Source organism: Nomascus leucogenys, chromosome 23, assembly GCF_006542625.1.
Source record: "Nomascus leucogenys isolate Asia chromosome 23, Asia_NLE_v1, whole genome shotgun sequence".
Lineage (NCBI taxonomy): Eukaryota > Metazoa > Chordata > Mammalia > Primates > Hylobatidae > Nomascus > Nomascus leucogenys.
Window position 1 is genome coordinate 34,158,780 of NC_044403.1, and position 23,513 is coordinate 34,182,292.

The 23,513-nt window shown below is 60.6% G+C and overlaps 3 protein-coding genes across 11 annotated transcripts in view; 2 read left to right on the plus strand and 1 right to left on the minus strand.

Moving 5' to 3' along the window:
- Positions 1 to 2,389: 2,389 nt before the first annotated feature.
- Positions 2,390 to 5,757, minus strand: GRINA (glutamate ionotropic receptor NMDA type subunit associated protein 1). 2 transcript variants are annotated; one of them, XM_030804661.1, is made up of 7 exons: positions 5,499 to 5,757; positions 4,207 to 4,609; positions 4,005 to 4,117; positions 3,731 to 3,931; positions 3,436 to 3,564; positions 3,201 to 3,344; positions 2,390 to 3,117 (listed from the first exon to the last, which is right to left on the minus strand). In XM_030804661.1, the coding sequence occupies exons 2-7, from the start codon at positions 4,583 to 4,585 to the stop codon at positions 2,968 to 2,970; spliced, it is 1,116 nt and encodes a 371-aa protein (XP_030660521.1). In that variant the 5' UTR covers positions 4,586 to 4,609; positions 5,499 to 5,757; the 3' UTR covers positions 2,390 to 2,967. The 2 variants fall into 2 exon arrangements, with proteins under 2 accessions (XP_030660521.1, XP_030660520.1); XM_030804660.1 differs by having other exon boundaries at positions 5,611 to 5,743.
- A 4,293-nt stretch (positions 5,758 to 10,050) lies between these two features.
- PARP10 (poly(ADP-ribose) polymerase family member 10) lies at positions 10,051 to 18,717 on the plus strand. Of its 2 annotated transcripts, XM_030804662.1 has the most exons (11): positions 10,051 to 10,153; positions 10,278 to 10,456; positions 10,536 to 10,790; positions 10,863 to 11,099; positions 11,183 to 11,967; positions 12,080 to 12,301; positions 12,407 to 12,503; positions 12,700 to 13,344; positions 13,450 to 13,583; positions 17,792 to 17,966; positions 18,043 to 18,696. In XM_030804662.1, the coding sequence occupies exons 2-11, from the start codon at positions 10,285 to 10,287 to the stop codon at positions 18,387 to 18,389; spliced, it is 3,069 nt and encodes a 1,022-aa protein (XP_030660522.1). In that variant the 5' UTR covers positions 10,051 to 10,153; positions 10,278 to 10,284; the 3' UTR covers positions 18,390 to 18,696. The 2 variants fall into 2 exon arrangements, with proteins under 2 accessions (XP_030660522.1, XP_003280824.3); XM_003280776.4 differs by having other exon boundaries at positions 10,051 to 10,456; positions 18,043 to 18,717.
- Positions 18,718 to 18,864: 147 nt separating this feature from the next.
- The window catches only part of PLEC (plectin), a 61,661-nt gene continuing 57,012 nt past the window's right edge, over positions 18,865 to 23,513 (plus strand). For 3 of the 7 annotated variants that reach the window (XM_030804668.1, XM_030804671.1, XM_030804672.1), the window contains exons 1-2: positions 18,865 to 19,170; positions 20,501 to 20,699. In XM_030804668.1, coding sequence (XP_030660528.1) covers positions 20,507 to 20,699 — 193 coding nt within the window. In that variant the 5' untranslated portion in view covers positions 18,865 to 19,170; positions 20,501 to 20,506. Of the gene's footprint in view, positions 19,171 to 19,819; positions 19,923 to 20,500; positions 20,700 to 22,334; positions 22,504 to 23,513 lie in introns of those variants that run through there. The other 4 variants (XM_030804677.1, XM_030804679.1, XM_030804683.1 and 1 more) reach the window with 2 other exon arrangements.

Genomic DNA, 23,513 nt, shown 5'->3' on the forward strand with positions numbered 1-23,513 from the left:
ACAGGGCACTGCTTGCCCTTTTTACAGCTTGTCTGTGTTCAGACGTGATTACAGAGGGGTCTTGTTTTTGTATTGATCCATCATGGTCACAGAGTAGTCTGATGTTGATGTTCTATGAAATTTTAACCAGGAGACACTGAGGGCTCTATCTGTGAGTGCCAGGACAGCTCCTAGCAACACCAAGGCCTCTATCTGTAAGCACCAGGCCAGCTTCTAGCAACATTGAGACCTACAAGATAGGACCAGATCAGCTCCCAGATGTCAGCGACTGGTCTTCTTTCTACCTGAAGAATCAGTGTGGTGGCCTCACAATTGCTACAGGTGCGTTCAGCCTCATGGCTCCACATGAGCACCCCATGCCGATTCCTCTGCCCGGCCACATCACCAGGTACTTGGACTCATTTCACTCCCTGGCTGGGACAAAGCAGACAGCAGACCTCTCAGTTGCCAGACACACCCCACTGGCCTTCGACTGTGCCCAGCCTGGCTTAATTGGCACCTCCCGATGCTTCTGGAGGCATCTGTGCTCCCAGCTCCTCTCTGGCATGTCTCAATGGCTTCCTTGTGGCCCACTTCACCTGTTCACAGCCCCATGACTTCCCCTGCACAGTCTATTGCCAGACTCATCTTCCTAAACACAACCCCAGCTGTGGCCCCTGCCTGAGTGCCCTTCACCTGCAGGATAGGCCCAAGCCCTCCTGTGTTCAGCCCTGGCCTTCTCTCTGGCAGTGGGGGGTCTTTGCTGTGGATCCTCTGCCCCCCTGGCCCTGCCCCACACCTCTGGAGCTTGCCATCCCCAGGGAGCCTCACTAAAGCCTCTCCCTCTCAGCCAAGAGTTTGCATCCATCTCAAACTCCTCAAGAAAACAATGTCCTGGCACATTTCGCTTGGCAGTTATTCCCAAGACCGCCCCCTGCCCCCGCACTGATGTTCCTGTTAGCCACATAAACACTTTATTCTTCTCTTTCATATAAAATCCTGACGGGTCTGGGGGCTAGAGCTAGGCAGGTTCTTTCTCCTCCTCAGCATGCTGGAGCACAGGCGGGCACCCGGAGGAGGAACTGCACCTGCTCAGGAAATGGCCGGAAGGGGAGGTGGGGGAAGGGGGAGCCGTGTGGCCCACTCACTGCTCAGCATGTGATTAGCCACTGCAGAGGGCAAGGTGGACTCTAGGAGGTGCCCTCGTGGCTGGGAAGGCAGTGTCCCCACACTGGCAGAGGGACTGTCTGTGAACAATGACAGCACTGCAGCAGGGAGCCCACTTGTGACTCAGGTTGTGCAGGGTCAGGGCCCCGGGCTGAGGCAAGAGAACAACAGGAGGGCAGCTGGAGCCACCAGTGGGCAGATGGCAGGGCCCTGAGGGCACCACCGAGGGTTTTAGGCAGGCAGGTAGTGCAACAGATGTGATAGATGTTTCAGAAACACATCGCTAGGGTCCTGGTGGAGGGCGGGCAGGCAAGGAGGCCAGGTGAGGCAGGGGAAGTTGGGAGGGAGAGGGAAGCGGGGCAGCCCTGCTCTGGTCTGGAGATAATGCAGGAGCAGGTTTCAGGAAGGATGAGCTTGGCCCTGGGCAGCCCACAACTGCGGTGCCCACGGACATCAGGGTGTCGCTGGCTTCGTACATAGAGGTGCTAAGGGGATTGACTGGGCAGTGGGGAGGGGCCTTGAGAGATCCTGCATGGAAAGCCTCGAGGCTGCAGTGGGAATGTCCAAGGCTGCCTCTGGGCCCAGAGCCACGGGGCGTGACAGCTCAGCAGGGCTGAGACCAGCCAAGTCCCAGGCAGTGGAGGGACCCCCTGCAGGAGGAGCAGGCGTCACAGGGCAGGAAACACAGTACAGGCTGGGGCTGAGGGCTCCAAAGGACCAGGCCTGGGCAGGTCACGGGGCCCAAATGGCTGAGCCCTCAGTCTCTGTCCAGCTCTTGGACGGGATCTCCAGCCTGTGTTTCTCGTGGGGAGGCTGGAGAGAGGCAGGCCTGGGCGGAATATCAGGGTGCCCACACAGATGGACTGCATAGAGCTGGGGAGGCCCAAGGAGTATGGCAGGCTGCCCTGGGGCAGGGCAATCACCTGTGCCACTGGCCCAGGCGACAGAAGAGTGAGGGGGCTACACCGTGCCATCTCCAGGGAGCACCTGGTAGACACAGCCAGGCCACTTACCATCGGGGTACCCCAGCACAGGCTTAACTCACTCTGGGCACCCCAGGGTCTCTGTCCATCAGTTGGGAACCCAACACACACCTTATGATGTAGCTGCGTGTGGGCAGACGCTTGGCACTGTATTAACCTCCACTATTCACTTCTGGTTCTGTGTCCCCATCAGCAGGGAGGGCCTGGAGCCCCTCCCAATTTCATGTTGAAAGTGGCAGGGAGAAGAGTGACCAGGGGAAGGCAGAGAGCAAATCCCATTTATTGGAATTTCACTGACAGCAAATTGAGAGGAAGGCTTCCCCCTCCCCTGAAACATGCCATCCTCTCTGCCCTCAGGGCTCAGCACAGGGATAAGACCCCCACTCCACATGTCCCCAGAGGGCAGCACTCCAGGGTGGGGGGGGAGGGGAGGGGAGGGGTGCTCTACGCCAGGCTGGGGAGCTGGGACAGGAGGGAAGACGTGCACCCTCACCTCTTGGCTCAATCCCTCTCCCCGGGACCTGGTGCTGCCCCCAGTCCCTGGGGTGGGCTGGCAGACAGGGCTCATGCAACAATGAGTGGACAGGAGGTGGCACGGAAACGTGGCCTTGGTGCCCCTTGGCGGGGGCGGGAGGACTAAAGGGGCCATGCTGTGGCCACAGCGGGTCCAAACGGAAGTATCTGCAGTGTACATACAGGAGGGTTGGAGAGAGGCATCCTTTGCCCCAGGCTGTGCCTGGGGACAAGAGAGAGGGGAAGTACAGCTGGCACTGCTGTGCCAGGGGCAGGGTCCAGGCCAGCCGTGCCACCTGAGCGGGCACAGCGAGCTGGAGTTCAGCTACTCCTTGGCGCGGCCAATGATGGTGAGGATGTACAGGAAGATGTTGATGATGTCTGTGTACAGGTTCAGCGCAGCAAACACGTACTCTTCTGGGCTCAGGGACAGCTGCTTGTTCCCCAGCAGCAGCTGGGTGTCCACTGCCAGGAACTGGAGGTGACAGCACAGTGATGTTGAGGGACAAGCCTGCCTGCCCAGCATCCCACCCCCAGCCAAGGCCACCCCTCACTCACGCAGGTGAAGAGCAGAGCGCCCAGTGAGGCGTACACAATCTCCAGGATGCGGTTCCGGATGAAGATGCAGAGGATGGCGAAGATGAAGAGCACCACCATGCTCACCAGGAGCACGCCCATGCATGAGGTGAAGTCGTAGCGGGTCTGCAGGTGGGAGAGGAACAGGCCATGGGGCTGGGCCTGGGAAAGCTGCTCAGCCCCTGCGGCCACAGCCCGGCCACGGGAGGCCCCTCACCTGCATGGAGAAGATGACGACGGTGAAGCAGACGGCTGTGGTGATGCCCACGGCCATGATGACTGCCTCGGTGTTGTAGAAGCTGGCGATCATCCCCACCATGTACGACAGGCTGGCGGTCAGGACCGACTGCGGGTGCGAGACACAGGCTGGCCTTGGGTGTGTGCCCCCATGCCACCCCCGCCCGCCCCTGCCTCATGAGCACAAGGAGAATCACAGTGACCAGGCCCGGAAGAGTGGGCGTGTGGGACTGCATGGCCGGACCCAGGCCCAGAGGCTCAGGTTTGGGGGTTACCAGTGCAACAAGGTTCCAGGGGTGCTTTCGCCGGAAGTCCCCACAACAGCTGAGGACGATGAGGGAGATGAAGAAGACAGCATAGGAGACATAGTAGGTCCAGACGTTCTCCCGGACAAAGCCTTTCACCTCCCCAACAAAAGTGAACACAGACACCGTGGACAGGGTCACCGACAGCTGCAAGGTCAGCACTAGGAACACCTGGGGAAGGAGCCGCTCAGAGTCATCCGCTGGGAACCACACCCCCCACCGCCTCCGAGATGTCCCCACCCACCTTGCGGATGAAGGCCTGTCGGATGCTCTTGTCATCCCAGTTGGTGGCAGGGAAGTCCTGGTTGTCATAGTAGGATGGGGGACCCTCCTCCTGGTAGTTTCCATGCTGGGGTGCTGAGGAGCAGACAGGCTGGGTCAGTGCCACTCACAAGCACCTCCCCCTGCCCTCCCCACCACCCCACCCCTCCCTTCCTGAGACTCACAGTCAGGGTCTTGTCCTGGGAAGACCTGTGGCTGTCCATAGGGGTTGGGGGGGAAGGGGCTCTGGGGATATGGCCCCTGGGGGTAGCCCCCTTGGGGGTAGGGGCCCTGTGGGTAGCCCTCTTGTGGGTAGGGGCCCTGTGGGTAGCCCCCTTGAGGGTACGGGCCCTGTGGGTAGCCCCCTTGGGGGTAGGGGCTGGGGCCATGGGGGTACCCTGGCTGACCGTAGGGGGAGGGCTGGAAAGGGGGCTGTGGGTAAGGGGCCCCAGGGTAGGGAGGCTGAGCATAGGGGGGCATGGGTGGCTGGGGCCCCCCCGGATATGCAGGGTTGGGGGGAGGATAGTTGTCCCCAGACACCAAAAAACTCTTTTCATGGGACATGGCCTCGGGTTCCGCGGTCCGCCCCTAGAGGAGACAGACAAGGAACAGTGGAACAGTTGGCTCGCACGACAGTGTCGGGACCCAGCCCTGCGCAACTCCACCTGCTTCTGGGAACCCAGGGGGAAGAAAGGGAAGACCGTGACCTTTGCCCCGGGCTGTGGGGAGCCCCGGAGCCCGGGCCCGGAGAAGCGCGTGGGGACCGGACCGGGGGCGCCGTGGGGCCTTTCCAGGGCTCTAGGCCGCCTTTAGGGTGGGGGAGGGGCTGGGCGAGGGGACGACCGCCAGCCTCGGGATTTGGGGCTTGGGTCGTTTCTCACAAGCAATCGGAGGCCTGCGCCGCTGCCGGCGTCTCCCGGGTGGGAGCTCAGCGCGGAGGCTGGGGTCTCGGTCGGGGACGTGTGGGGTGTGCCCGGACCCTCCCCTCCGCATCCCGCCCCTTAAGCAGCTTTAAGGGGCCGGAGCCGCCGGCTATTTCTATCCCAGGAAATCCCCGGGCCATCTGTGACCAACAAAGGCCCGAGCCCCCCCACCCCCCCGAACCCAACAACAGGGCCCAACGGCCCCTGGCTCCGGGGTGGGGGGATCGGGCCTGGATCGGCTGCCGGTGCCTGCCAGTGGGGTACGCCGGGAACAGCGGGGTGCGGGGGTGTGTGGGGGATGGAAGCGACCATGGGGCGTGCGGGGAACAAAGCGGGCGTGGGGCGAGGCGGGTAGGGGCTGGGGCCGTGGCACTGGCACCGAGAGCGGATGGGCCCTCCGCGGGCCGGGGGTGCACAGGGTCACGGGTCCAGCAGTCGCCGCAGCGCGCCGCCCCCTCCCTCCGGCTCCAGGCCGCCGCGGCTCCCCGCCCCCACCACCGCCGCCACCTCTGGCCGCGAGCTGCCGCGCGCCCCGGCCGGACCAACTGACTGACCCGAGGCGGCCACGCTCGGATGCGCAGGACCCGCGTGGGGGCGGGGGCGGGGGCGGCCGGCCGCGCGGCGCAGCGGGTCGGAGGCGCTCCTGGGCTTGGGCCGGGGACTCACCGGTGGCGGGGCGCCGCAGGCCGGTACGCACGGTGTCCGCTGCGCGGCCGCGCGGTGATGGCCGGTGCGCCCGCACCCGCACCCGCTCGGCTGGGCCTGCGCCTGCGGCTCCGAAGACGCAGCGGGGCCTTGTGACGGGGCGGGGCAGGGGGCGGGGCCGGGCGAGCTCGGGGGTGGGCGGGGCCGGGCGGGCGGGGCTTCCGCGGACCCCACCCGCTGCGCCGCCTTGCGTGTTCCTCTTCGCTCCGGCCAGAGGCCCGCCGCGCACTGTCTGCCGAGGGGTGGGGTCGGGCGGTGGGCGCTGAAGACCCCTGGAGGCAGAAGTCTGGTCTGGCCAATTTGGCTGGCTGTTCGGTAGTTAAGAAATTTATTCCTAAATGCGGGATTTGCTGAAGCCGCCCGGGACTGACCATCCGTTCTCGGCCTTAAAACCCGAAGTTCACTTCTCCTTTTCATCCAGGTCTATCCCAAATCAAGAAGCTTAATCGTTTAGTTCCCAAATCGAGGTCTCATGGTTTAATTGCCCCATTTTCTCTATCAGCCCAAACTCTGCCAGGCCTGCTACTACAGACCCTTTTTTTTTTTTAATTCTTGTGGATACATAGTAGGTGTATATTTATGGGCTACATGGGATGTTTTGATACAGGCATGTGATGCATAATAATCACATCAAGATAAATGGGGTATCCATCAGCTCAAGCATTTGTCCTTCGTGTTACAAACAATCCAGTTATACTCTTGGAGTTGTTTTTAAATGTACAATTATTTTTGACTACAGTCAAAATACTAGTTGTTGTACTAACAAATACGATGTCTTATTTTCACACTAGAGACCCTGAATGCTCGCTTGTCTGCCTAACGTCCTCACAAGCTGCGAGGGGCTGAGGCTTGGGGATACAGCAGGACTGGAGGCCAGGCCATCTCCCTGCTTGGCTCCCAAGTCCTCTTGGGGGAGCAGTGACTGACACAGGCAGGGTACATCTTGCTGCCAGCCTTCCCACCCAGGGCCCAGACCTCACCTGCCCTCCTGCCCTTGGAGGGCCGGCCTCTCCCAGACCGCTCTGAGTCCTGCACCTATGGTGCACTGGTGCAATGTTTAGCAACCAGACCTGGTGAGGGGAGGCCTGGGGTGCATTTTTTGCACATGCACATGGTGTGAATACTCCACCGGGGCTGGTTTCAAGTTACCCCCAGCTGAACAACCAGTCCACAGAAATTCCCGAAACTGTACCAGTCTGCTTGTGGTGTGAGTGGTGCCTGTGGCAGGCCCTCTGCAGCCAGGGTCAGCATAATGGGTAACCTGTGATGAGTTCCATTAGAGGAAACGTGGAAAAAGCAGGGATGGATTTACCTTTGTAGAAGCAGAAGCTCACAAAATTTGAGAGACCTTTAAGAAAAATAAAATGCTTGCTGGGCGCAGTGGCTCATGCCTGTAATCCCAGCACTTTGGGAGGCCGAGGCAGGTGGATCACAAGGTCAGGAGATCGAGACCATCCTGGCTAACATGGTGAAACCCCTGTCTCTAGTAAAAATACAAAAAAAATCAGCTGGGCGTGGTGGTGTGCACCTGTAATCCCAGCTACTGGGGAGGCTGAGGCAGGAGAATGGCTTGAACCTGGGAGGCAGAAGTTACAGTGAGCTGAGATCGCGCCACTGCACTCCAGCCTGCGTGAGAGAGTGTGACTCTGTCTCAAAAAATAAATAAATAAATAAATAAATAAATAAATAAATAAAAAATAGCTGGGTATGGTGGCTGGCGCCAGTAATCCCAACACTTTGGGAGGCTGAGGCAGTTGGATCATCTGAGGTCAGGAGTTCGAGACCAGTCTGCCCAATAGGGTGAAACCCTGTCTCTACTAAAAATACAAAAATTAGCTGGTCATGGTGGTGTGTGCCTGTAATCCCGGCTACTTGGGAGGCTTAGGCAGGAGAATCCCTTGAACCCGGGAGGCAGAGGTTGCGGTGAGCCAAGACTGCACTCCAGCCTGGACGCAGAGGGAGATTCCGTCTCAAAGAAAATAAATACTTTTTTTTTTTTTTGAGACGGAGTCTCGCTCTGTCGCCCAGGCTGGAGTGCAGTGGTGTGACCTTGGCTCACTGCAAACTCCGCCTCCTGGGTTCACACCATTCTTCTGCCTCAGCCTCCCAAGTAGCTGGGACTACAGGCGTCCTCCACCACGCCCGGGTAATTTTTTGTATTTTTAGTAGAGACAGTTTCACTGTGTTAGCCAGAATGGTCTCGATCTCCTCACCTCGTGATCCGCCCGCCTTGGCCTCCCAAAGTGCTAGGATTACAGGCATGAGCCACTGTGCCTGGCCAAAATAAATAAATTTTTAAAAATTAAATAAATAAAGTAAAATGCTGAGTACAAAATTGAGTAAAGGGCTTCGGGAGGGGTCATGTAGGCAGAGTCCCTAAGTGTTTTTAGATTTATGCTAAATCTGCCTTAAAAACAGAGTAAGGGGCTGGGCGCGGTGGCTCATGCCTGTAATCCTAGTACTTTGGGAGGCCAAGGTGGGTGGATCACCTGAGATCAGGAGTTCGAGAGCAGCCTGATCAACATGGCGAAACCCCGTCTCTACTAAAAATACAAAAATTAGCTGGGTGTGGGGGCAGGAGCCTATAATCCCAGCTGCTCGGGAGGCTGAGGCAGGAGAATCACTTGAACCCAGTGGGTAGAGGCTGCAGTGAGCTGAGATCACGCCACTTCACTCCAGCCTGGGTGAAAGGGCAAAACTCTGTCTCAGAAAAAAAAAAAAGGCAGAGTAAGGGAGTCACGCCAGAGGGGTGGCCATGGGGGTTTGTGGGGAAGGTAGGGCCAAGCAGAGGGAAGGGCCAGTTCCAGGCCACTGAGGCAGGAGTGGCCTGTAGCTCTGCAGGAAGAGCTGAGAGCCTGGAGCCCTCTGAGCATCAGGGTGTGCAGGGGGCATGGGGCCAGAGAAGGGACTGAGGTCTGGTCAGGTGCAGCTGGGCAGGTCCTCAAAAGGACTCTGGGGTTTTTTTTTTTTTAGACAGAGTCTCACTCTATCACCTAGGTTGGAGTGCAATGGCACGATCTCAGCTCACTGCAACCTCCGCCTCCCAGGTTCAAGCGACTCTCTTGACTCAGCCTCCTGAGTAGCTGAGATTATAGGCACCTGCCACCATGCCTGGCTAATTTTTATATTTCTAGTAGAGACAGGGTTTTGCCATGTTGGCCAGGCTGATCTCAAACTCCTGACCTCCTGATCCACCTGCCTCAGCCTCCCAAAGTGCTGGGATTACAGGCATGAGCCACTGCGCCCGGCCCCCAGGACTTTGGTTTCTACTGTTGCTGATGCTGGGAGCTGTAGCAGCTGCTGGTGTCACTTTACAAGGCTCACCCTGACACCTCTGTTAAGGACCCACCATGGGAGTGGCAGACAGAGACTAGTTAAGAGGTTAGCCTAGCTACCTAGCGAGAGATGCTGGAGGCTGGAACCGGGGTCAAAGGCAGCAAAGGTGTGGCATGTGCAGGGCTAGGAGTATAGGCTGGCCAGGGTCCTCAGCTCCCTGGAGGAAGGAACAGCAGGGGTGAGGCTGGGTTTTGGTGGGCTGAGGGGTGAGTGGGAAGTAGGAGATGGAGAGCAGTAGTGGCCACAGCTCTTTGAAAGACTGGAAGCAAACGGAGCTTGGGTGATGTGGGAGATTTGTGGCGAGTGGGAGTGTAGATTCTGAAGGCACCGCCCAGGTTTGAGGCCTGGTGCTGCTGTGGGCCTGTCTGCACCTCCGTTTCCCTTTCTGTGGTGAGGATTAGCGGCAGCAAGGAATGCAGTGGAGCCGTCACCTTTTCACCTTCTGGGGTTACTTGTGACAATGCCAATGATGGTGTGAAATGGGAAGGTGCAGGCAGAACAGAAAGCTGCAGGAATGGGTGGGCAGGACCCGAGGTGGGAGGAAGGCTGTGCTGCAATGCACATTCTTGGAGACCAAGGGTGGGGAACTGCCCATGCTCAGCACCTAGAAGGTTTGAGGGACCAGAAGCAGGGTTGAGAAGGTTGCTGGGGGCGTTGAAGGCCAGCCTTGGCCAGGGGTGGGCCAGGAGACCCAGCACTTTGCGTGCAGAGGGTGTCATGGACACAGAGGCTTGGAGATCCTGAGTGAGGGGCAGTGACTCAGGCCCCTTGGTGGGTTTAGTGGGGCGAGTGATTGGCCATTTTTGGGCCATGGAGGCCAGGGGAGTGGAGGGCCACCAGAGGACACTCCTGTCTACCCTGCCAACCAGGGGCTGGAGTGGGCCAGATGGGGCCAGTGGGCTGGGCTGGGCTGGCTGGAGGGTCCTGAGGGGTCCAGCCTGGCCAGCACCTCCTGGTCAGCTGGGGGTTGAGGCTGCAGCAGGAGAGGAAGCATCTGAGCCCCAGTACCCAGGCCTCAGCGCCCAGGGCCCAGCTGCTCCCTCCCTCCTTCCGTCTTTCAGTTTCACTTTTGTTTTCCTGCTCACTGCAGAGTTAGGCTTGCTGAGGGGCAGGCGCAGGAGTCCTGGCTGAGCTCGTGGCCTAAGGCTGCCTAGGGGCCGCGGGGAGTGTAAGTGCTGTGTGTGGGGCCACCCATAATGGGGGATCATTGAGGACACACCTTGGGGGGGCCTGGGGAGGGGCAGGAGGGGTGGAATGGGCTGTTTCTCTACCCACCTGATGCCCCGTCCCAGGGTTGCAATGGCGGAGGCAGAGGCAGGGGTGGCAGTGGAGGTCCGTGGACTGCCCCCTGCCGTGCCTGACGAGCTGCTCACGCTCTACTTTGAAAACCGCCGACGCTCTGGAGGGGGACCTGTGTTGAGCTGGCAGAGACTGGGCTATGGGGGCGTCCTCACCTTCAGAGAGCCTGCAGGTGAGAGGGCTGGCTAAAGGGGCAGCCTGGGTGCCCTGATGTTCTAATGCCTGACGTCCTGCCCTGCCCCTGCCCACAGACGCTGAGAGGGTCTTGGCCCAGGCAGATCACGAACTAGATGGTGCCCAGCTGAGCCTGCGGCCAGCTCCACCACGAGCCCCTGCACGCCTGCTGCTCCAAGGACTGCCCCCGGGCACTGCACCCCAGCGCCTGGAGCAGCATGTCCAGGCCCTGCTTCGTGCCTCGGGGCTCCCCGTACAGCCTTGCTGTGCCTTGGCCAGCCCCCGGCCAGACCGGGCTCTGGTCCAGTTGCCCAAGCCCCTTTCTGAGGCAGGTGAGAGGCAGGGTTGGGGTTGAGGTGCTGGCTAGGGGAGGTTCCCTGAGCTGACCTGCACATTCCCCACAGATGTCCGTGTCCTGGAGGAGCAGGCCCAGAATCTGGGCCTGGAGGGGACCTTGGTGTCCCTGGCCCGGGTTCCCCAGGCCCGAGCGGTGCGTGTGGTGGGGGATGGTGCCTCTGTGGACTTGCTGCTGCTGGAGCTGTACCTGGAGAATGAGCGCCGCAGTGGTGGGGGGCCCCTGGAGGACCTGCGATGCCTACCCGGGCCCCTGGGCACTGTTGCCTCCTTTCAGCAGTGGCAAGGTGAGTGGGGCTGGGCAGACCCAGCCAACCCTCCCTCTCTTGCAGAAATCTGACAGGCTTTCTGTCCTTTCCCTTCCTCCAAGTGGCAGAACGAGTGTTGCAGCAGGAGCACCGGCTGCAGGGATCAGAGCTGAGCCTTGTCCCCCACTACGACGTCCTGGATCCCGAGGAGCTGGCTGAGAATACCAGTGGAGGGGACCACCCGTCCACCCTGGGGCCTAGGGCTACCAAGCATGCTCTCCTGAGGACCGGAGGGCTGGTGACAGCTCTGCAGGGTGCAGGGACTGTGACAATGGGCTCTGGCGAGGAACCAGGGCAGTCAGGGTCCTCTCTGAGGACAGGTCCCATGGTGCAGGGTGCAGGGACTGTGACAACGGGCTCTGGCCAGGAACCAGGGCAGTCAGGGGCCTCTCTGAGGACAGGTCCCATGGGGTCTCTGGGACAGGCAGAGCCAGTCAGCTCGCTGCCCATGGGGTCTCTGGAACATGAGGGGCTGGTAAGCCTGAGGCCTATGGGGTTGCAGGAACCGGAGGGGGCCATGAGCCTGGGGCCTGTGGGGTCTACAGGCCCAGTGGAGATCTCTAAGGGGTTGCCGGGGCAGGAGGGCCTGGTGGAAATTGCCATGGACTCACCAGGGCAAGAGGGGCTGGTGGGTCCCATGGAGATCGCCATGGGGTCTCTGGAGAAGGCAGGGCCTGTGAGCCCAGGACGTGTGAAGCCGGCAGGGCAGGAGGGCCTGGTGGAGATGGTGCTGTTGATGGAGCCAGGGGCCATGCGCTTCCTGCAGCTCTATCATGAGGACCTTCTTGCGGGCCTGGGAGACGTCGCTCTCTTCCCACTTGAAGGACCAGATGTGACTGGCTTTCGGGTGAGTGACCCCTCAGGACTCCTCACCTTCAGCCCCCTCCTCCTACTGGGGACTCAGAGTACCTTTCCTGTGCTCTAAACCTGCAAACTCCCCCTCTACAATGGCCCTGCAGCTCTGTGGAGCCCAGGCTTCCTGCCAGGCGGCTGAGGAGTTTCTGCGGAGCCTGCTGGGCAGCATTAGCTGCCATGTGTTGTGTCTGGAGCACCCGGGCAGCGCCAGGTTTCTCCTGGGCCCAGAAGGGCAGCACCTTCTCCAGGGGCTGGAGGCTCAGTTCCAGTGTGTCTTTGGGACAGAGCGCCTGGCCACAGCCACGTTGGACACAGGCCTTGAAGAGGTAGAGATGGAGTCCCACCCCTGTCCTCCCCTTTCTCACGCCTCTGACCCAGGCCTCCTCTGCCCTTGCCCAGAGGCTAGTGGTCCTGACGTCCTCTCCCTACAGGTGGACCCTACCGAGGCCCTCTCAGTGCTCCCTGGCGACGCCCACACCCTGTGGACCCCAGACAGTACAAGTAGTGACCAGGAGGACGTGAGCCTGGGTAGGGCTCCCCGGGAGCCCTCAGCATATCCTGTCGCCCTCACTTGACCTCACTCCCTGCCCTGCTCTGTGCTCCCATCTGTCTACTGACCCATCTTAGGCCCACCCTGTACCCCAAAAACTTGCTCCCCATCTTTCACCCATTCCAACTCCTCCTGGGCCCAGCCCCTGACCCAGTGGCCTCTCCCTGCCCCCAGAGGAGGTCCGAGAACTGCTGGCCACCCTGGAGGGCCTAGACCTAGACGGGGAGGACTGGCTGCCTCAGGAGCTGGAGGAGGAAGGGCCTCAGGAGCAGCCAGAGGAGGAGGTGACCCCAGGGCATGAGGAGGAGGAGCCTGTGGCCCCCAGCACTGTGGCCCCCAGGCGGCTGGAGGAGGAGGCTGCTCTGCAGCTGGCCCTCCACCGGTCGCTGGAGCCTCAAGGTCAGGTGGCTGAGCAGGAGGAGGCTGCTGCCCTGCGGCAAGCCCTAGCCCTCTCCCTGCTGGAGCAGCCCCCGTTGGAGGCAGAAGAGCCCCTGGATGGGGCAACTAATGGCAAGGCCCAGCTGGTGGTTCACTCGGCCTTTGAGCAAGATGTGGAGGAGCTGGACCAGGCGCTCAGGGCTGCCTTGGAGGTCCACCTCCAGGAGGAGACGGTGGGGCCCTGGCGCCGCACACTGCCTGCAGAGCTGCGTGCTCGCCTGGAGCGGTGCCATGGTGTGAGTGTTGCCCTGCGTGGTGACTGCACCATCCTCCGTGGCTTCGGGGCCCACCCTGCCCGTGCTGCCCGCCACTTGGTGGCACTTCTGGCTGGCCCCTGGGATCAGAGTTTGGCCTTTCCCTTGGCAGCTTCAGGCCCTACCTGTGAGTCTACCTCCTGGACTGCGGGACGATGGGGTGGGCTGGTTAGCAGGGGCTAGTGCCCCAGGCATGGCTCTGACCACCTCCCCCCTTTTCCCCACGCATCAGTGGCGGAGCAGACGCTGAAGGGGCCCTGGAACAAGCTGGAGCGTCTGGCAGAGAACACCGGGGAGTTCCGGGAGGTGGTGCAGGCCTTCTACGACACCCTGGACGCTGCCCGCAGCAGCATCTGCATCGTTCGTGTGAGTCCATGCCCTGTCTCTCTGGCCTCATGGCGTCCTGGGCTCTTGCACCATTAGCACCTTGCCAAGCCTGTGGCCTGTCCCTCTCGCCTACATCAAGGTCAGCTGACCAGGAGCTGACAGGTTCCCAGCCCTGTTCTCTGCCCAGAGAGTGTTCCCAAAGTGGGTAGGGAAACAGGAGGGAACAGAGTGGGGGCCTTGGGATCTGATAGGCCTGAGTGAGGGTCCCCACTCTGCCACTCGTGGCTGGGTCACCAGGGACTATGGGACCAGCTCCAGGCCTCAGTTTCCTTATTTGGAGCATGGGGCGGTGATTCCATCTTGTGGTCATTTTGAGGATTACTCGTTCCACAAATGTGTCCCTTGTGCTGTTCTGGGCGCTCTTCTGCCTCCACAGAAAGGCCCGGGCTTACTGCGGTCACTGTGCTGGGGTCACTGTGCTGATGACACTGCGCGGGCACTCTCAACTCTTGATGCTCAAAGTTGTGCGTGGGGCCAGTGGCATCACCCTCCACCAGGAGCTGGTCAGAAATGCAGAAAGAACCTCTGGTTGTCCCCAGACCTGACCACCGCCACCACCACCATCACCACCACCACCATCACCACCACCACCATCACCACCATCACCATCACATCACCACCATCACCACCATCACCATGACCGTCACCACTCACTGTCATCACCACCACCATCACCATAATCACCACCACTCACCATCATCATCACCATCACCATCACCACCATCACCACCATCACCATCACCACCATTACCATAATCACCATCACCACCATCACCATGACCGTCACCACTCACTGTCATCACCACCACCATCACCATAATCACCATCACACCATCACCATGACCCTTACCAGTCACTGTCATCACCACCACCATCACCATAATCATCACCACTCACCATCATCATCACCATCACCATGACCTTCACCACTCACTGTCATCAGCACCATCATCACCATAATCACCATCATCATCACCATCATCATAACCTTCACCAGTCACTGTCATCACCACCACCATCACCATAATCATCACCACTCACCATCATCATCACCATCACCATGACCTTCACCACTCACTGTCATCAGCACCGTCATCACCATAATCACCATCATCATCACCATCATCATAACCTTCACCAGTCACTGTCATCACCACCACCATCACCATAATCACCATGACCACCATCATCACCATCACCTTCACTACTCAGTCATCACCATCACCATAATCATCACCACTCACCATCATCATCACCATCACCGTGACCTTCACCACTCACTATCATCACCACAATCATCACCACCACCACCACCACCCCTATGGCCACCATCATCACCATCACCACCATTAGCATCACCACTGTGACTGTCAGCTTCACCAGCACACCGTCACCACTCACCACCACCAGCATCACCACCACCCAGATGCACTGAGCTCATATCCTGGTGGTTTTGTTAATTATACGTACTTGGTTCTTCCAGTGAGTACCTTTATGACTTTAAACGGTATGCTTGAATTTTTTTTTTCACTTGACAGCTTTAGAGATTGTTTCTTGCCTTCCTGCATGGAAGACGAGGAGAATGGGCCTCGCTTCTCTCTCTTTTGCCTCCTCCCTCATCTTCCATCTCAATTTGGTCAGTTACATTATTTTTATTATGTAGTAAAGGTTTCTGTAACTATCACAAAGCCTCCATGCTTGGGCCGTAGGTTGATAGACAGACTATAATAATGAAAAAATATTTACTACTGAGCCATAGAAAGAGAAATGAAATCCTAGTTATTAAAATTGTGTTCTGTGAAAAAGATGTTCTAGGATTCAAGGCTAATGGCTCTTCTTTTTTTGACTTTCTTTATTTTTTCCAGGTCATGCTTGACCACCGGGTTACTCAGTACCCCGCTTGTCACCTTTTGGCACAGATTCTTTTGTTTAGTGGGAGTATCTCCTTGAGTGGGTGGTAAACATATTTGACTTTTAAATTTACGTATATGTGAACATATATATAAAAATATATACATTTATATATTAATATATACATTTATATATATAATTTTTTTGAGACGATGTCTCTGTTGCCCAGGCTAGAGTGCAGTGGCATGATCTCAGCTCACTGCAACCTCCACCTCTTGGGTTCAAGTGATTCTGCCTCAGCCTCCCAAGTAGCTGGGATTACAGGCACACACCACCACACCCACCTACTTTTTGTATTTTTAGTAGAGATGGATTTTTTTTTTTTTTTTTTTGAGACAGAGTCTCGCTCAGTAGCCCAGGCTGGAGTGCAGTGGTGCGATCTCGGCTCACTGCAAGCTCCACCTCCCAGGTTCACGCCATTCTCCTGCCTCAGCCTCCCGAGTAGCTGGAACTACAGGGGCCTGCCACCACGCCCAGCTTATTTTTGTATTTTTAGTAGAGACGAGGTTTCACCATGTTAGCCAGGATGGTCTCAATCTCCTGACCTTGTGATCTGCCCACCTTGGCCTCCCAAAGTGCTGGGATTGCAGGTGTGAGCCACCGCGTCCAGCTGAGACGGGGTTTTGCCATGTTGGTCAGGCTGGTCTTGAACTCCTGACCTCAAGTGATCCGCCCACCTTGGCCTCCCAAAGTGCCAGGATTACAGGCGTGAGCCACTGCACCCGGCCGACCTTTAAATTTATATTGCCCTTTACAATTAGAGGTATTTTGCAACTGTAATTTGATGTTGGTATAAACTTCCATGTTCTCATGTGTCCTAATATGCCCTTACTTGTCCTCATTCTTCATTACTAGTTTGGCTGGATATAGTGTTCAGGTTCAAAATATGTTTTTCCTCAGATATTTGAAGACATTGCTGTTTTTCTTCGTTCTTAAAAAAACATTTTTCTTGGAAAGTTAAAGAATATCCCGCCATGGTTTCTTAGCATCTAGTGTCCGTAATGAGAGACCCAATGTGAGAAGGTGAGACTTCTTCCTGTTTGCATATTGACCTCGTTGTGTGTGTGTGTAAACTTGCAGGGTTGACCGGGCACGGTGGCTCACGCCTGTAATCCCAGCACTTTGGGAGGCCGAGGCGGGCGGATCCCGAGGTCAGGAGATCGAGACCATCCTGGCTAACACAATGAAACCCCTTCTCTACTAAAAATACAAAAAAATTAGCCAGGCATGGCGGTGTGCGCCTGTAGTCCCAGCTACTCAGGAGGCTGAGGCAAGAGAATGGCGTGAACCTGGGAGGCGGAGCTTGCAGTGAGCCGAGATCGCGCCACCGCACTCCAGCCTGGGCGACAGAGCCAGGCTCGTCTCAAAGGAAAAAAAAAAACAAAAAACTTGCAGGGTTTTCTTTCACTCTGAAGGTTGAGGTTTCCTGGCACGTGGGTGCCAGGGGCGTGTCTTTCCTCATTGTCCTTCTTGGCATTTCACGGATCTTGTGTATCTGAAGATGTTCCTTCAGCTCAGGGAAGCGTCTTCCCTGTGTGTGCTGGAGCTCCGGCCGGTGGAGTTCCTGCTATGCGGGCTCAGACCTCATGCCCCCTCACCTGCTCCCTCGGAGTTCCTTTCTCTTCCGTTAGCTTCTCACTGCGTCAGTTCCTGAACTCCATCTAGAACACTGGCTGGGCCTTCAGTTTGAACCACTTCCTCATTTGGCTCACCCTCCTAGATTTAGCTCGGCGTTGCTTTCTGAATGCAGGAGCACTTTGATTTTCAGACCAGTTCCTTTTCATAGCAGCTATTTTGTTTAATGGACATGGTGTTCTTTTGCAACCCTCTGAAGAAACTATTTAGAATTTATTTAAAAGTGTTTCCCAGGTCTGACTGTCAGGTTGGTCACCTGAGGCCTTCTCTCCCACCTGGGTCTTTCAGCACTGAGAGGTCTGTGGGCATCTCCTGGTGTTGGAGTCAAGTCCTGTAGGCAGCATAGGGCCCTGGCTCAGCTTTTCTCTGCAGAGGCCTCGCTTGAGTGGATGGGGTTTTGCCCACCCGCAGACCTCCACGGGTGGGGGAGGGGTCAGGCCTCCCCTGCGGCCTCTGAAGTCACTTGCCTCACGGAGGTGTTACTGTCTGCTGCTGGACAGAGCATGATGGGGGCCGCAAGGGCTCCCTCAAACCCTGGACTCCTCCAACAGAGGGCTCCTGGTTGCCAGGCTCAGTTCTGCCCTGCGTCGGCCCCAGGGCGTAGGGAGGGTGTTTAATCCTGGCCCGGGCCTTCCCCGCAGGTGGAGCGCGTGTCGCACCCGCTGCTGCAGCAGCAGTATGAGCTTTACCGGGAGCGCCTGCTGCAGCGATGCGAGCGGCGCCCGGTGGAGCGGGTGCTGTACCACGGCACTACGGCGCCGGCAGTGCCTGACATCTGCGCCCACGGCTTCAACCGCAGCTTCTGCGGCCGCAACGGTGAGGCCTGAGCCGGGCAAGGGCGGGGACTCTGCGCACCCCGACCACCCTGACCTTGCCCCGTCCCGCCCTGCAGCCACGGTCTACGGGAAGGGCGTGTATTTCGCCAGGCGCGCCTCCCTGTCGGTGCAGGACCGCTACTCGCCCCCCAACGCCGATGGCCATAAGGCGGTGTTCGTGGCACGGGTGCTGACCGGCGACTACGGGCAGGGCCGCCGCGGTCTGCGGGCGCCCCCTCTGCGGGGTCCCGGCCACGTGCTCCTGCGCTACGACAGCGCCGTGGACTGCATCTGCCAGCCTGGCATCTTCGTCATCTTCCACGACACCCAGGCGCTGCCCACACACCTCATCACCTGCAAGCACACGCCCCGCGCTTCCCCCGACGACCCCTCTGGGCTCCCGGGCCGCTCCCCAGACACTTAACCGAAGGGGCCACCCTCTGGCCTCCTGCTTCCCAGGCTCCCAGCTCCGCACAGGCTGATGCTTCCACCCCCAACTGTGGCCGCCTGAGCTGTCCCCGGGGACGCCGCTGCCTCCCTCTGCGGGCTCCAGAAGGCGGTGTGGGGGATGGGGGTCAGCAGCGGCAGAGGGGGGCTGGGCTAGGTCGCCGCCTGGGCCGACCCCACCACCAGGGGTCAGCAAAGCCCAGGAGGCGACACCGCCCGCCCGCTGCACCCAGACCTCGCCCGAGTCGGCTCTGTTGTTTGAATAAACGTGAACGTGAACCCAGGCGGAAGGGCCCCGGGAACTCCGACTGCGACCTCTGTTTGGAGAGTGGGGACCGTCGCGGCCCAGGGGCGGGGTCTGCTGCTTCCGAGGAGGTGTCGCGGTGCGGGGCGGGGCCCGGAGCGCACCGGGGCGAGCGCACGACGTTCCTGAGTCGCGCACGCCGGCGCAGACAGCGTCTCCTTGACTACCGGCCCGCCCAGTGCGCCCGGGGCTCAGGTGTGCGCCGCTGCCCTGGCCGAGTCGCCCCGCGCGGGCCCCGGCCCCGCCGCTCCCGAGATCTCGCCGGCCCCGCGCAGACACCGGCGCCCGATCTCGCTGGCAGCGTTCGCTCGCTCTCGGCTGGGCCCGCGCGGCGTAGCTCTGGGTGGGGGCCGGGGCGGGGCTCGGGGCTCGCCCCGCCTGCGCCGCCTCCGCCGCTTTCCCGGCCCGAGCAGTCTGGCTGCAGCGGCAGAGCTGAAGTGAGAGGAGCCACCAGGCATGTATGACTGCGGCCGGGATGGAGAGGCGCGCCCCGTGCGGGCGCTGCGGGCTGGGGGTCGCGGGGGGGGGTCTCCGGCCGCAGGCCACACGGAACTGGGGACTGCGCCGCGCCCCCTCCTGCCCTCGCTCGAGAGGACAGCACCTCCCTGCGCTCCCGAGACTGCGGAACTGGACGGGCGGTGCCCGGGGTGTGGGCAGGAAAGGCTGCTGGGGAGGCGCGGCTGACCGCAGGGCTCCGGGCGGGGGGCTGCAACCAGGGCGGCCGGTGGAGAAGCCAGTGGGGGCGGGGCGCGGTGGCCCCCTACTCGGTGTCCGCTGTCTCCTCCCTAGCCCTTGGCCTGAGGGCGGAGGCACAGAGCCCACATTGTGCCCCCACGCCAGCCCACCCCCGCCGAGACAGAGCCCCATTCACCTCCCGCACGCCAGTGCTCATGGGGACGGGGGCTGGGGAGTGTGCGCGCGTGGGTATGCGTGCGCCCTGGTTGCGTCCGCGGTGCCTGTGTACGCGCCCCCACGGTGGGCTGCTGGAGTGGCGGCCTGGGTTCCCTCCCGGCCTCGCTGCGGCAGAGCTCCCGCGGCCCACGCCGCTGCGGCTGCAGCTATTTATAGGCCTTCGCTGCGGAGATCGAGGTGGGACTGCGGGCTGAGGTGGGGTGGCGTGATGGGGAGTCCTAGAGGTCGAGAGAGCTTGGAGGTGGACTGCCGGTGTCCAGGGGAAGGGCTTGGGTGTCCTTCCCTGATGACCCGGTGAGTGGAGGGGGCGATGGTCAGCGTTCCTTGATGGCCTCGCCTGCCTGCGATTAGAGGGTTAGAGGCGGGTCCAGTTTGGGATGGAGGCAGTGGAGGCCGGCGTCTGAGTGAAGGCAGTAACCCCTTCCCCTTCCATTTGACAGGGTGGAAGGTGGTCTGTCGTGTGCCGGTTGAGCCCCTGGGTGACACAGTAGGCGGGTGGGGGTGGGTGACTAAGAGAGGAGAGTGGCAGTCAGTGTGCGGGAGTGGGGGTGGCCAGGGTGGTCAGTGTCCTGGTGATGGACTGGAGGGTAAGGCCAGTGGCTGGGGGGTCACTGTGTGAGTATCTGAGGAGTGCGCGGGAGGGGGCAAGGCAGTCATGGATGGAGAGAGGGTAAGTCAGTGCCTGGGGCGAGAGCATGGGGGTCAATATGTGGGTACAGCAGAGTGCAGAGGATGGGTGTGGGTGCCAGTGTCCAGGCGAGAGGGTGGGTGGGGAGAGGTCAGTGTCTAGGTTAAGAAGGTGGTGGGTGGGTCGGCGTGCAGAGTCCACTCCTGAACAGGCAGAGATGTGACCCCTCCTGCTCCCCTTCCAGGAGGCCATGTCGGGTGAGGACGCTGAGGTCCGGGCAGTCGCTGAAGATGTCTCCAATGGAAGCAGTGGCTCGCCCAGCCCTGGGGACACACTGCCCTGGAACCTTGGGAAAACGCAGCGGAGCCGGCGCAGCGGGGGTGGCGCTGGGAGCAACGGGAGTGTCCTGGACCCTGCTGAGCGGGCGGTCATTCGCATCGCAGGTAACTGCGCAGGGCCTTGCCCGTGCACCTCCTTGGCACACGCAGGTTGACTGAGTTCCCGCTGCGTGCTAGGCGCTGGAGCTGGGGCTGGGCTGGGGAGGCCTAGGGGGATCTGCGGGTCAGGGAGGGCCTCGCGCGTCCCAGGTGAGTGCAGGCGGCACAGCGCCACCTGCTGGCCCCGCCCAGGCGGTTCATGAGGCCTGGTTGGGCTTGCTGCGGCATCCATCCTTGACTTTAACACGGTCCAGTGCCCAGATGCAATAAGGATAATTTTTTGGGCTCCCCACCAGGCCCTCGGTCTTGGCTAGCACAATGGCGGCCAGGTGGGAATGTACAGGAGCAGTGTATAGGGAGGGGTGCCTGGTTGTTTGGAGCCCCAGCCTCTTCCTGAGCCAGGATCTGGCCTTGCTTTCCAGTAGCTCCCCATCCAGGGAGAACGATGGGAAGCACCGAGCGAGATGCTTGGGGAAGGGGGAGGGCAGAAGGGAAGTGGGTGACCTAGAGCTGGAGGCCATGGGCAGGGTGTGCTAGGTGAGGGAGGAGCAGTAGTTCTCTAGGCTTTGGCTTGAGAGTCCTGACCTGTTCCAGCCGGAGGGCAGGGAGGCCCCTGCGGGAGGCCAGGAGAGGGCTGCAAGGCCAGGTGCTGAGCCCTGGGGGGATGTTGCAGACGACGGGAAGCGGGGCTGGTGGGAGCAGGAAAGAGGGAAGGAGAGGGTCACTGATCTGCACCCAGCCCCAGCCCCAGGGTCTGGTTCCATCTGCATGACCTTCAGGGCTTTTCACAGCACACACGGACTTTAAAGAAAGAAGTCACTTTCTTCCCGCTTGAAAGGGAATCACTTGTGTAGTTCCCACGCCTGGGCTTTCCTCAGCATCACCTTTACAGTTGTGGAAGAATGTGGGGGGACCCGAGGCCCCGGCTGACTGTGGTCGCCTCCAGTACTCATTGCAAAGGCTGTGCCCGCAGCCAGCACCTTCCGCGCCGGGGCTCTGCGTCCTCTGACGTTTCCTTAGGACCGATTCCTGGAAGCGGGACTTGCAGTTACAGGACATGTGGCATTAAGCTTGGAGAAAACACGGCCAGGGGCATCCCAGACAGGGTGGCCGACATCGGTGAAGGCGGGGAGAGCGGGGACTTTGCCAATCTGATGGGTGGAAAGAGTTGTTTTAATTATCACCAAGCGTTTTTTCCTTCTGTGAATGGGCTATTCCGCTCCTCGTATGTGTACTTAATTTTTCTTGTGTGTGGTGTTTTAAGGGTTTTTATACCGACTCCGTCGTCTCCAGTGTTGCAATGGGAAAGTTCTCAGCTGCACGCAGGAAGCGAGGTGGGGGGCGGGCAGGGAGCGAGGTGGGGGGCGGGCAGGGGCGCGTCTCTGAGGCAGTAATGTCGCCGGCCCCACGGGTAACAGACAGGTCGGGGCCGCCCCTCGGCGGGGGCCACCCGAGGACCCGGGTGTCGGCGGCCGCGACCCGGGCGGGAACGGGAAGGGGCGTGCGTGCGGGACTCGGAGCCTGCGGAACCGGCCCGCCGGGAGGCGCCCAGACGCGGCTCCCTCTGCCCGGCCGCGGCGGCCCGGCCCCGCCCCGCCCGTGGGGCATCCTGGGTGCGGGGGCGGGGCGGGGGCGGCCTCTTTAAGCGGCGCGCACGGCCTCGGGGACAGAGTGGCCGCCGGGTGCTGGAGGCTCGGCTGCACCTCGCGCCCCGCGCCCGCCGGCATGGCCGCCCTGCTGACGTCCGGCCCGCTGCCCGACGAGCAGGACTTTATCCAGGCCTACGAGGAGGTGCGCGAGAAGTACAAAGGTACGGCCCCCCTTCCCGCTGCCGGCCGGGCCGCTCCTGACAGCCCAGCCGCCGAGCACCTTGTTGTCCATGGTGGCGGTCCCGATCGATCGCCGGCCCGAGCGCGGCCACTCCGCCGGCCTCGTCCGCCTGGTTCGCCCCCGACGGCTGCCAGTGCCTAGGGAAGGGGAGGGCGCGCTCCGCTGAGCCCCCGCGGCCATGCCCTTAATAGGGCATTGCGCGGCTCGGGTGGGTGGGGTGGGCCGCAGGCGGGTGGGGGCGCTTAGGGCTTGTCGGGGGTCGGCTGTCTGGGCCAGGATCCGGTGTCTGTGGCCAGCAGACACATGGGTCAAGGCTGAGCCATCCCCTGCCCCTCCTCTGGGGTGCGTCTGCATGGAACAGGGGCGGCCCCGCCGCCTGGCAATGGGTCACATAGTTGCCGCCTCTCCTCACCTCCCTAAACTGGCGAGGGCCTGGGCTGCCACCGTTCTTTGGCAGGGCACCCCCCCACACACCCCTTCTCTGTCCCCTAGGGGACAGCTGTGGGCTAGGGGTCAGGGTGGCTCCTCCTTCCTCTCTAGGGGAGCATCAGAGTGGCCTGTCCACCTGCTTGGTGCCTCGGCAGACCCCCTTGCCCTAGTCCACGCCCACGGGGAGCCCCTGGACCCTCCCAGGCCCTGGTCCCGCCGGCCGTTCTTGCAGCCCAGCTGCCTGGCTCGGCCTGGGTCGCCCGGCTCCAGGCAGTTGTGGACACAGCATTGGCTCCCGGCCTGCAGAGGCTTAGGGGCAAGGGACTGAGCTGCTGGGGAGGGTCGCGGTGGGGGCCCCTGGCAGAGCCGATCACAGCAGGCTCCAGCTCCACGTGGCTGGTTTTGCTGGCTCTGCCCCCAAGGGCAGCTCAGGGAGAGAGGTCCTGCTGGGGCCCCGTGGTGCCGCTCTCCACCACAACCTTGCCCAGCTGGGTAGGTTTCATGGTGCCCCGAACTCATCTCCTTCAGGCGTCCTCCACTGACGGCTCTGGGGCAGGGTGG

Excerpts from the sequence above, each read along its gene's own strand:
- GRINA (XM_030804661.1), bottom strand. The coding sequence starts at position 4,585 with ATGTCCCATGAAAAGAGTTTTTTGGTGTCTGGGGACAACTATCCTCCC. Across the intron at positions 3,565-3,730 it reads CCTGGAACCTTGTTGCACTG|TCGGTCCTGACCGCCAGCCT; the intron begins GTAACCCCCAAA and ends TCGCACCCGCAG. Across the intron at positions 3,345-3,435 it reads TCGTCATCTTCTCCATGCAG|ACCCGCTACGACTTCACCTC; the intron begins GTGAGGGGCCTC and ends TCCCACCTGCAG.
- PARP10 (XM_003280776.4), top strand. The coding sequence starts at position 10,240 with ATGGGCTGTTTCTCTACCCACCTGATGCCCCGTCCCAGGGTTGCAATG. Across the intron at positions 13,584-17,791 it reads GCAGCATCTGCATCGTTCGT|GTGGAGCGCGTGTCGCACCC; the intron begins GTGAGTCCATGC and ends CCTTCCCCGCAG. Across the intron at positions 17,967-18,042 it reads CAGCTTCTGCGGCCGCAACG|CCACGGTCTACGGGAAGGGC; the intron begins GTGAGGCCTGAG and ends CCCGCCCTGCAG.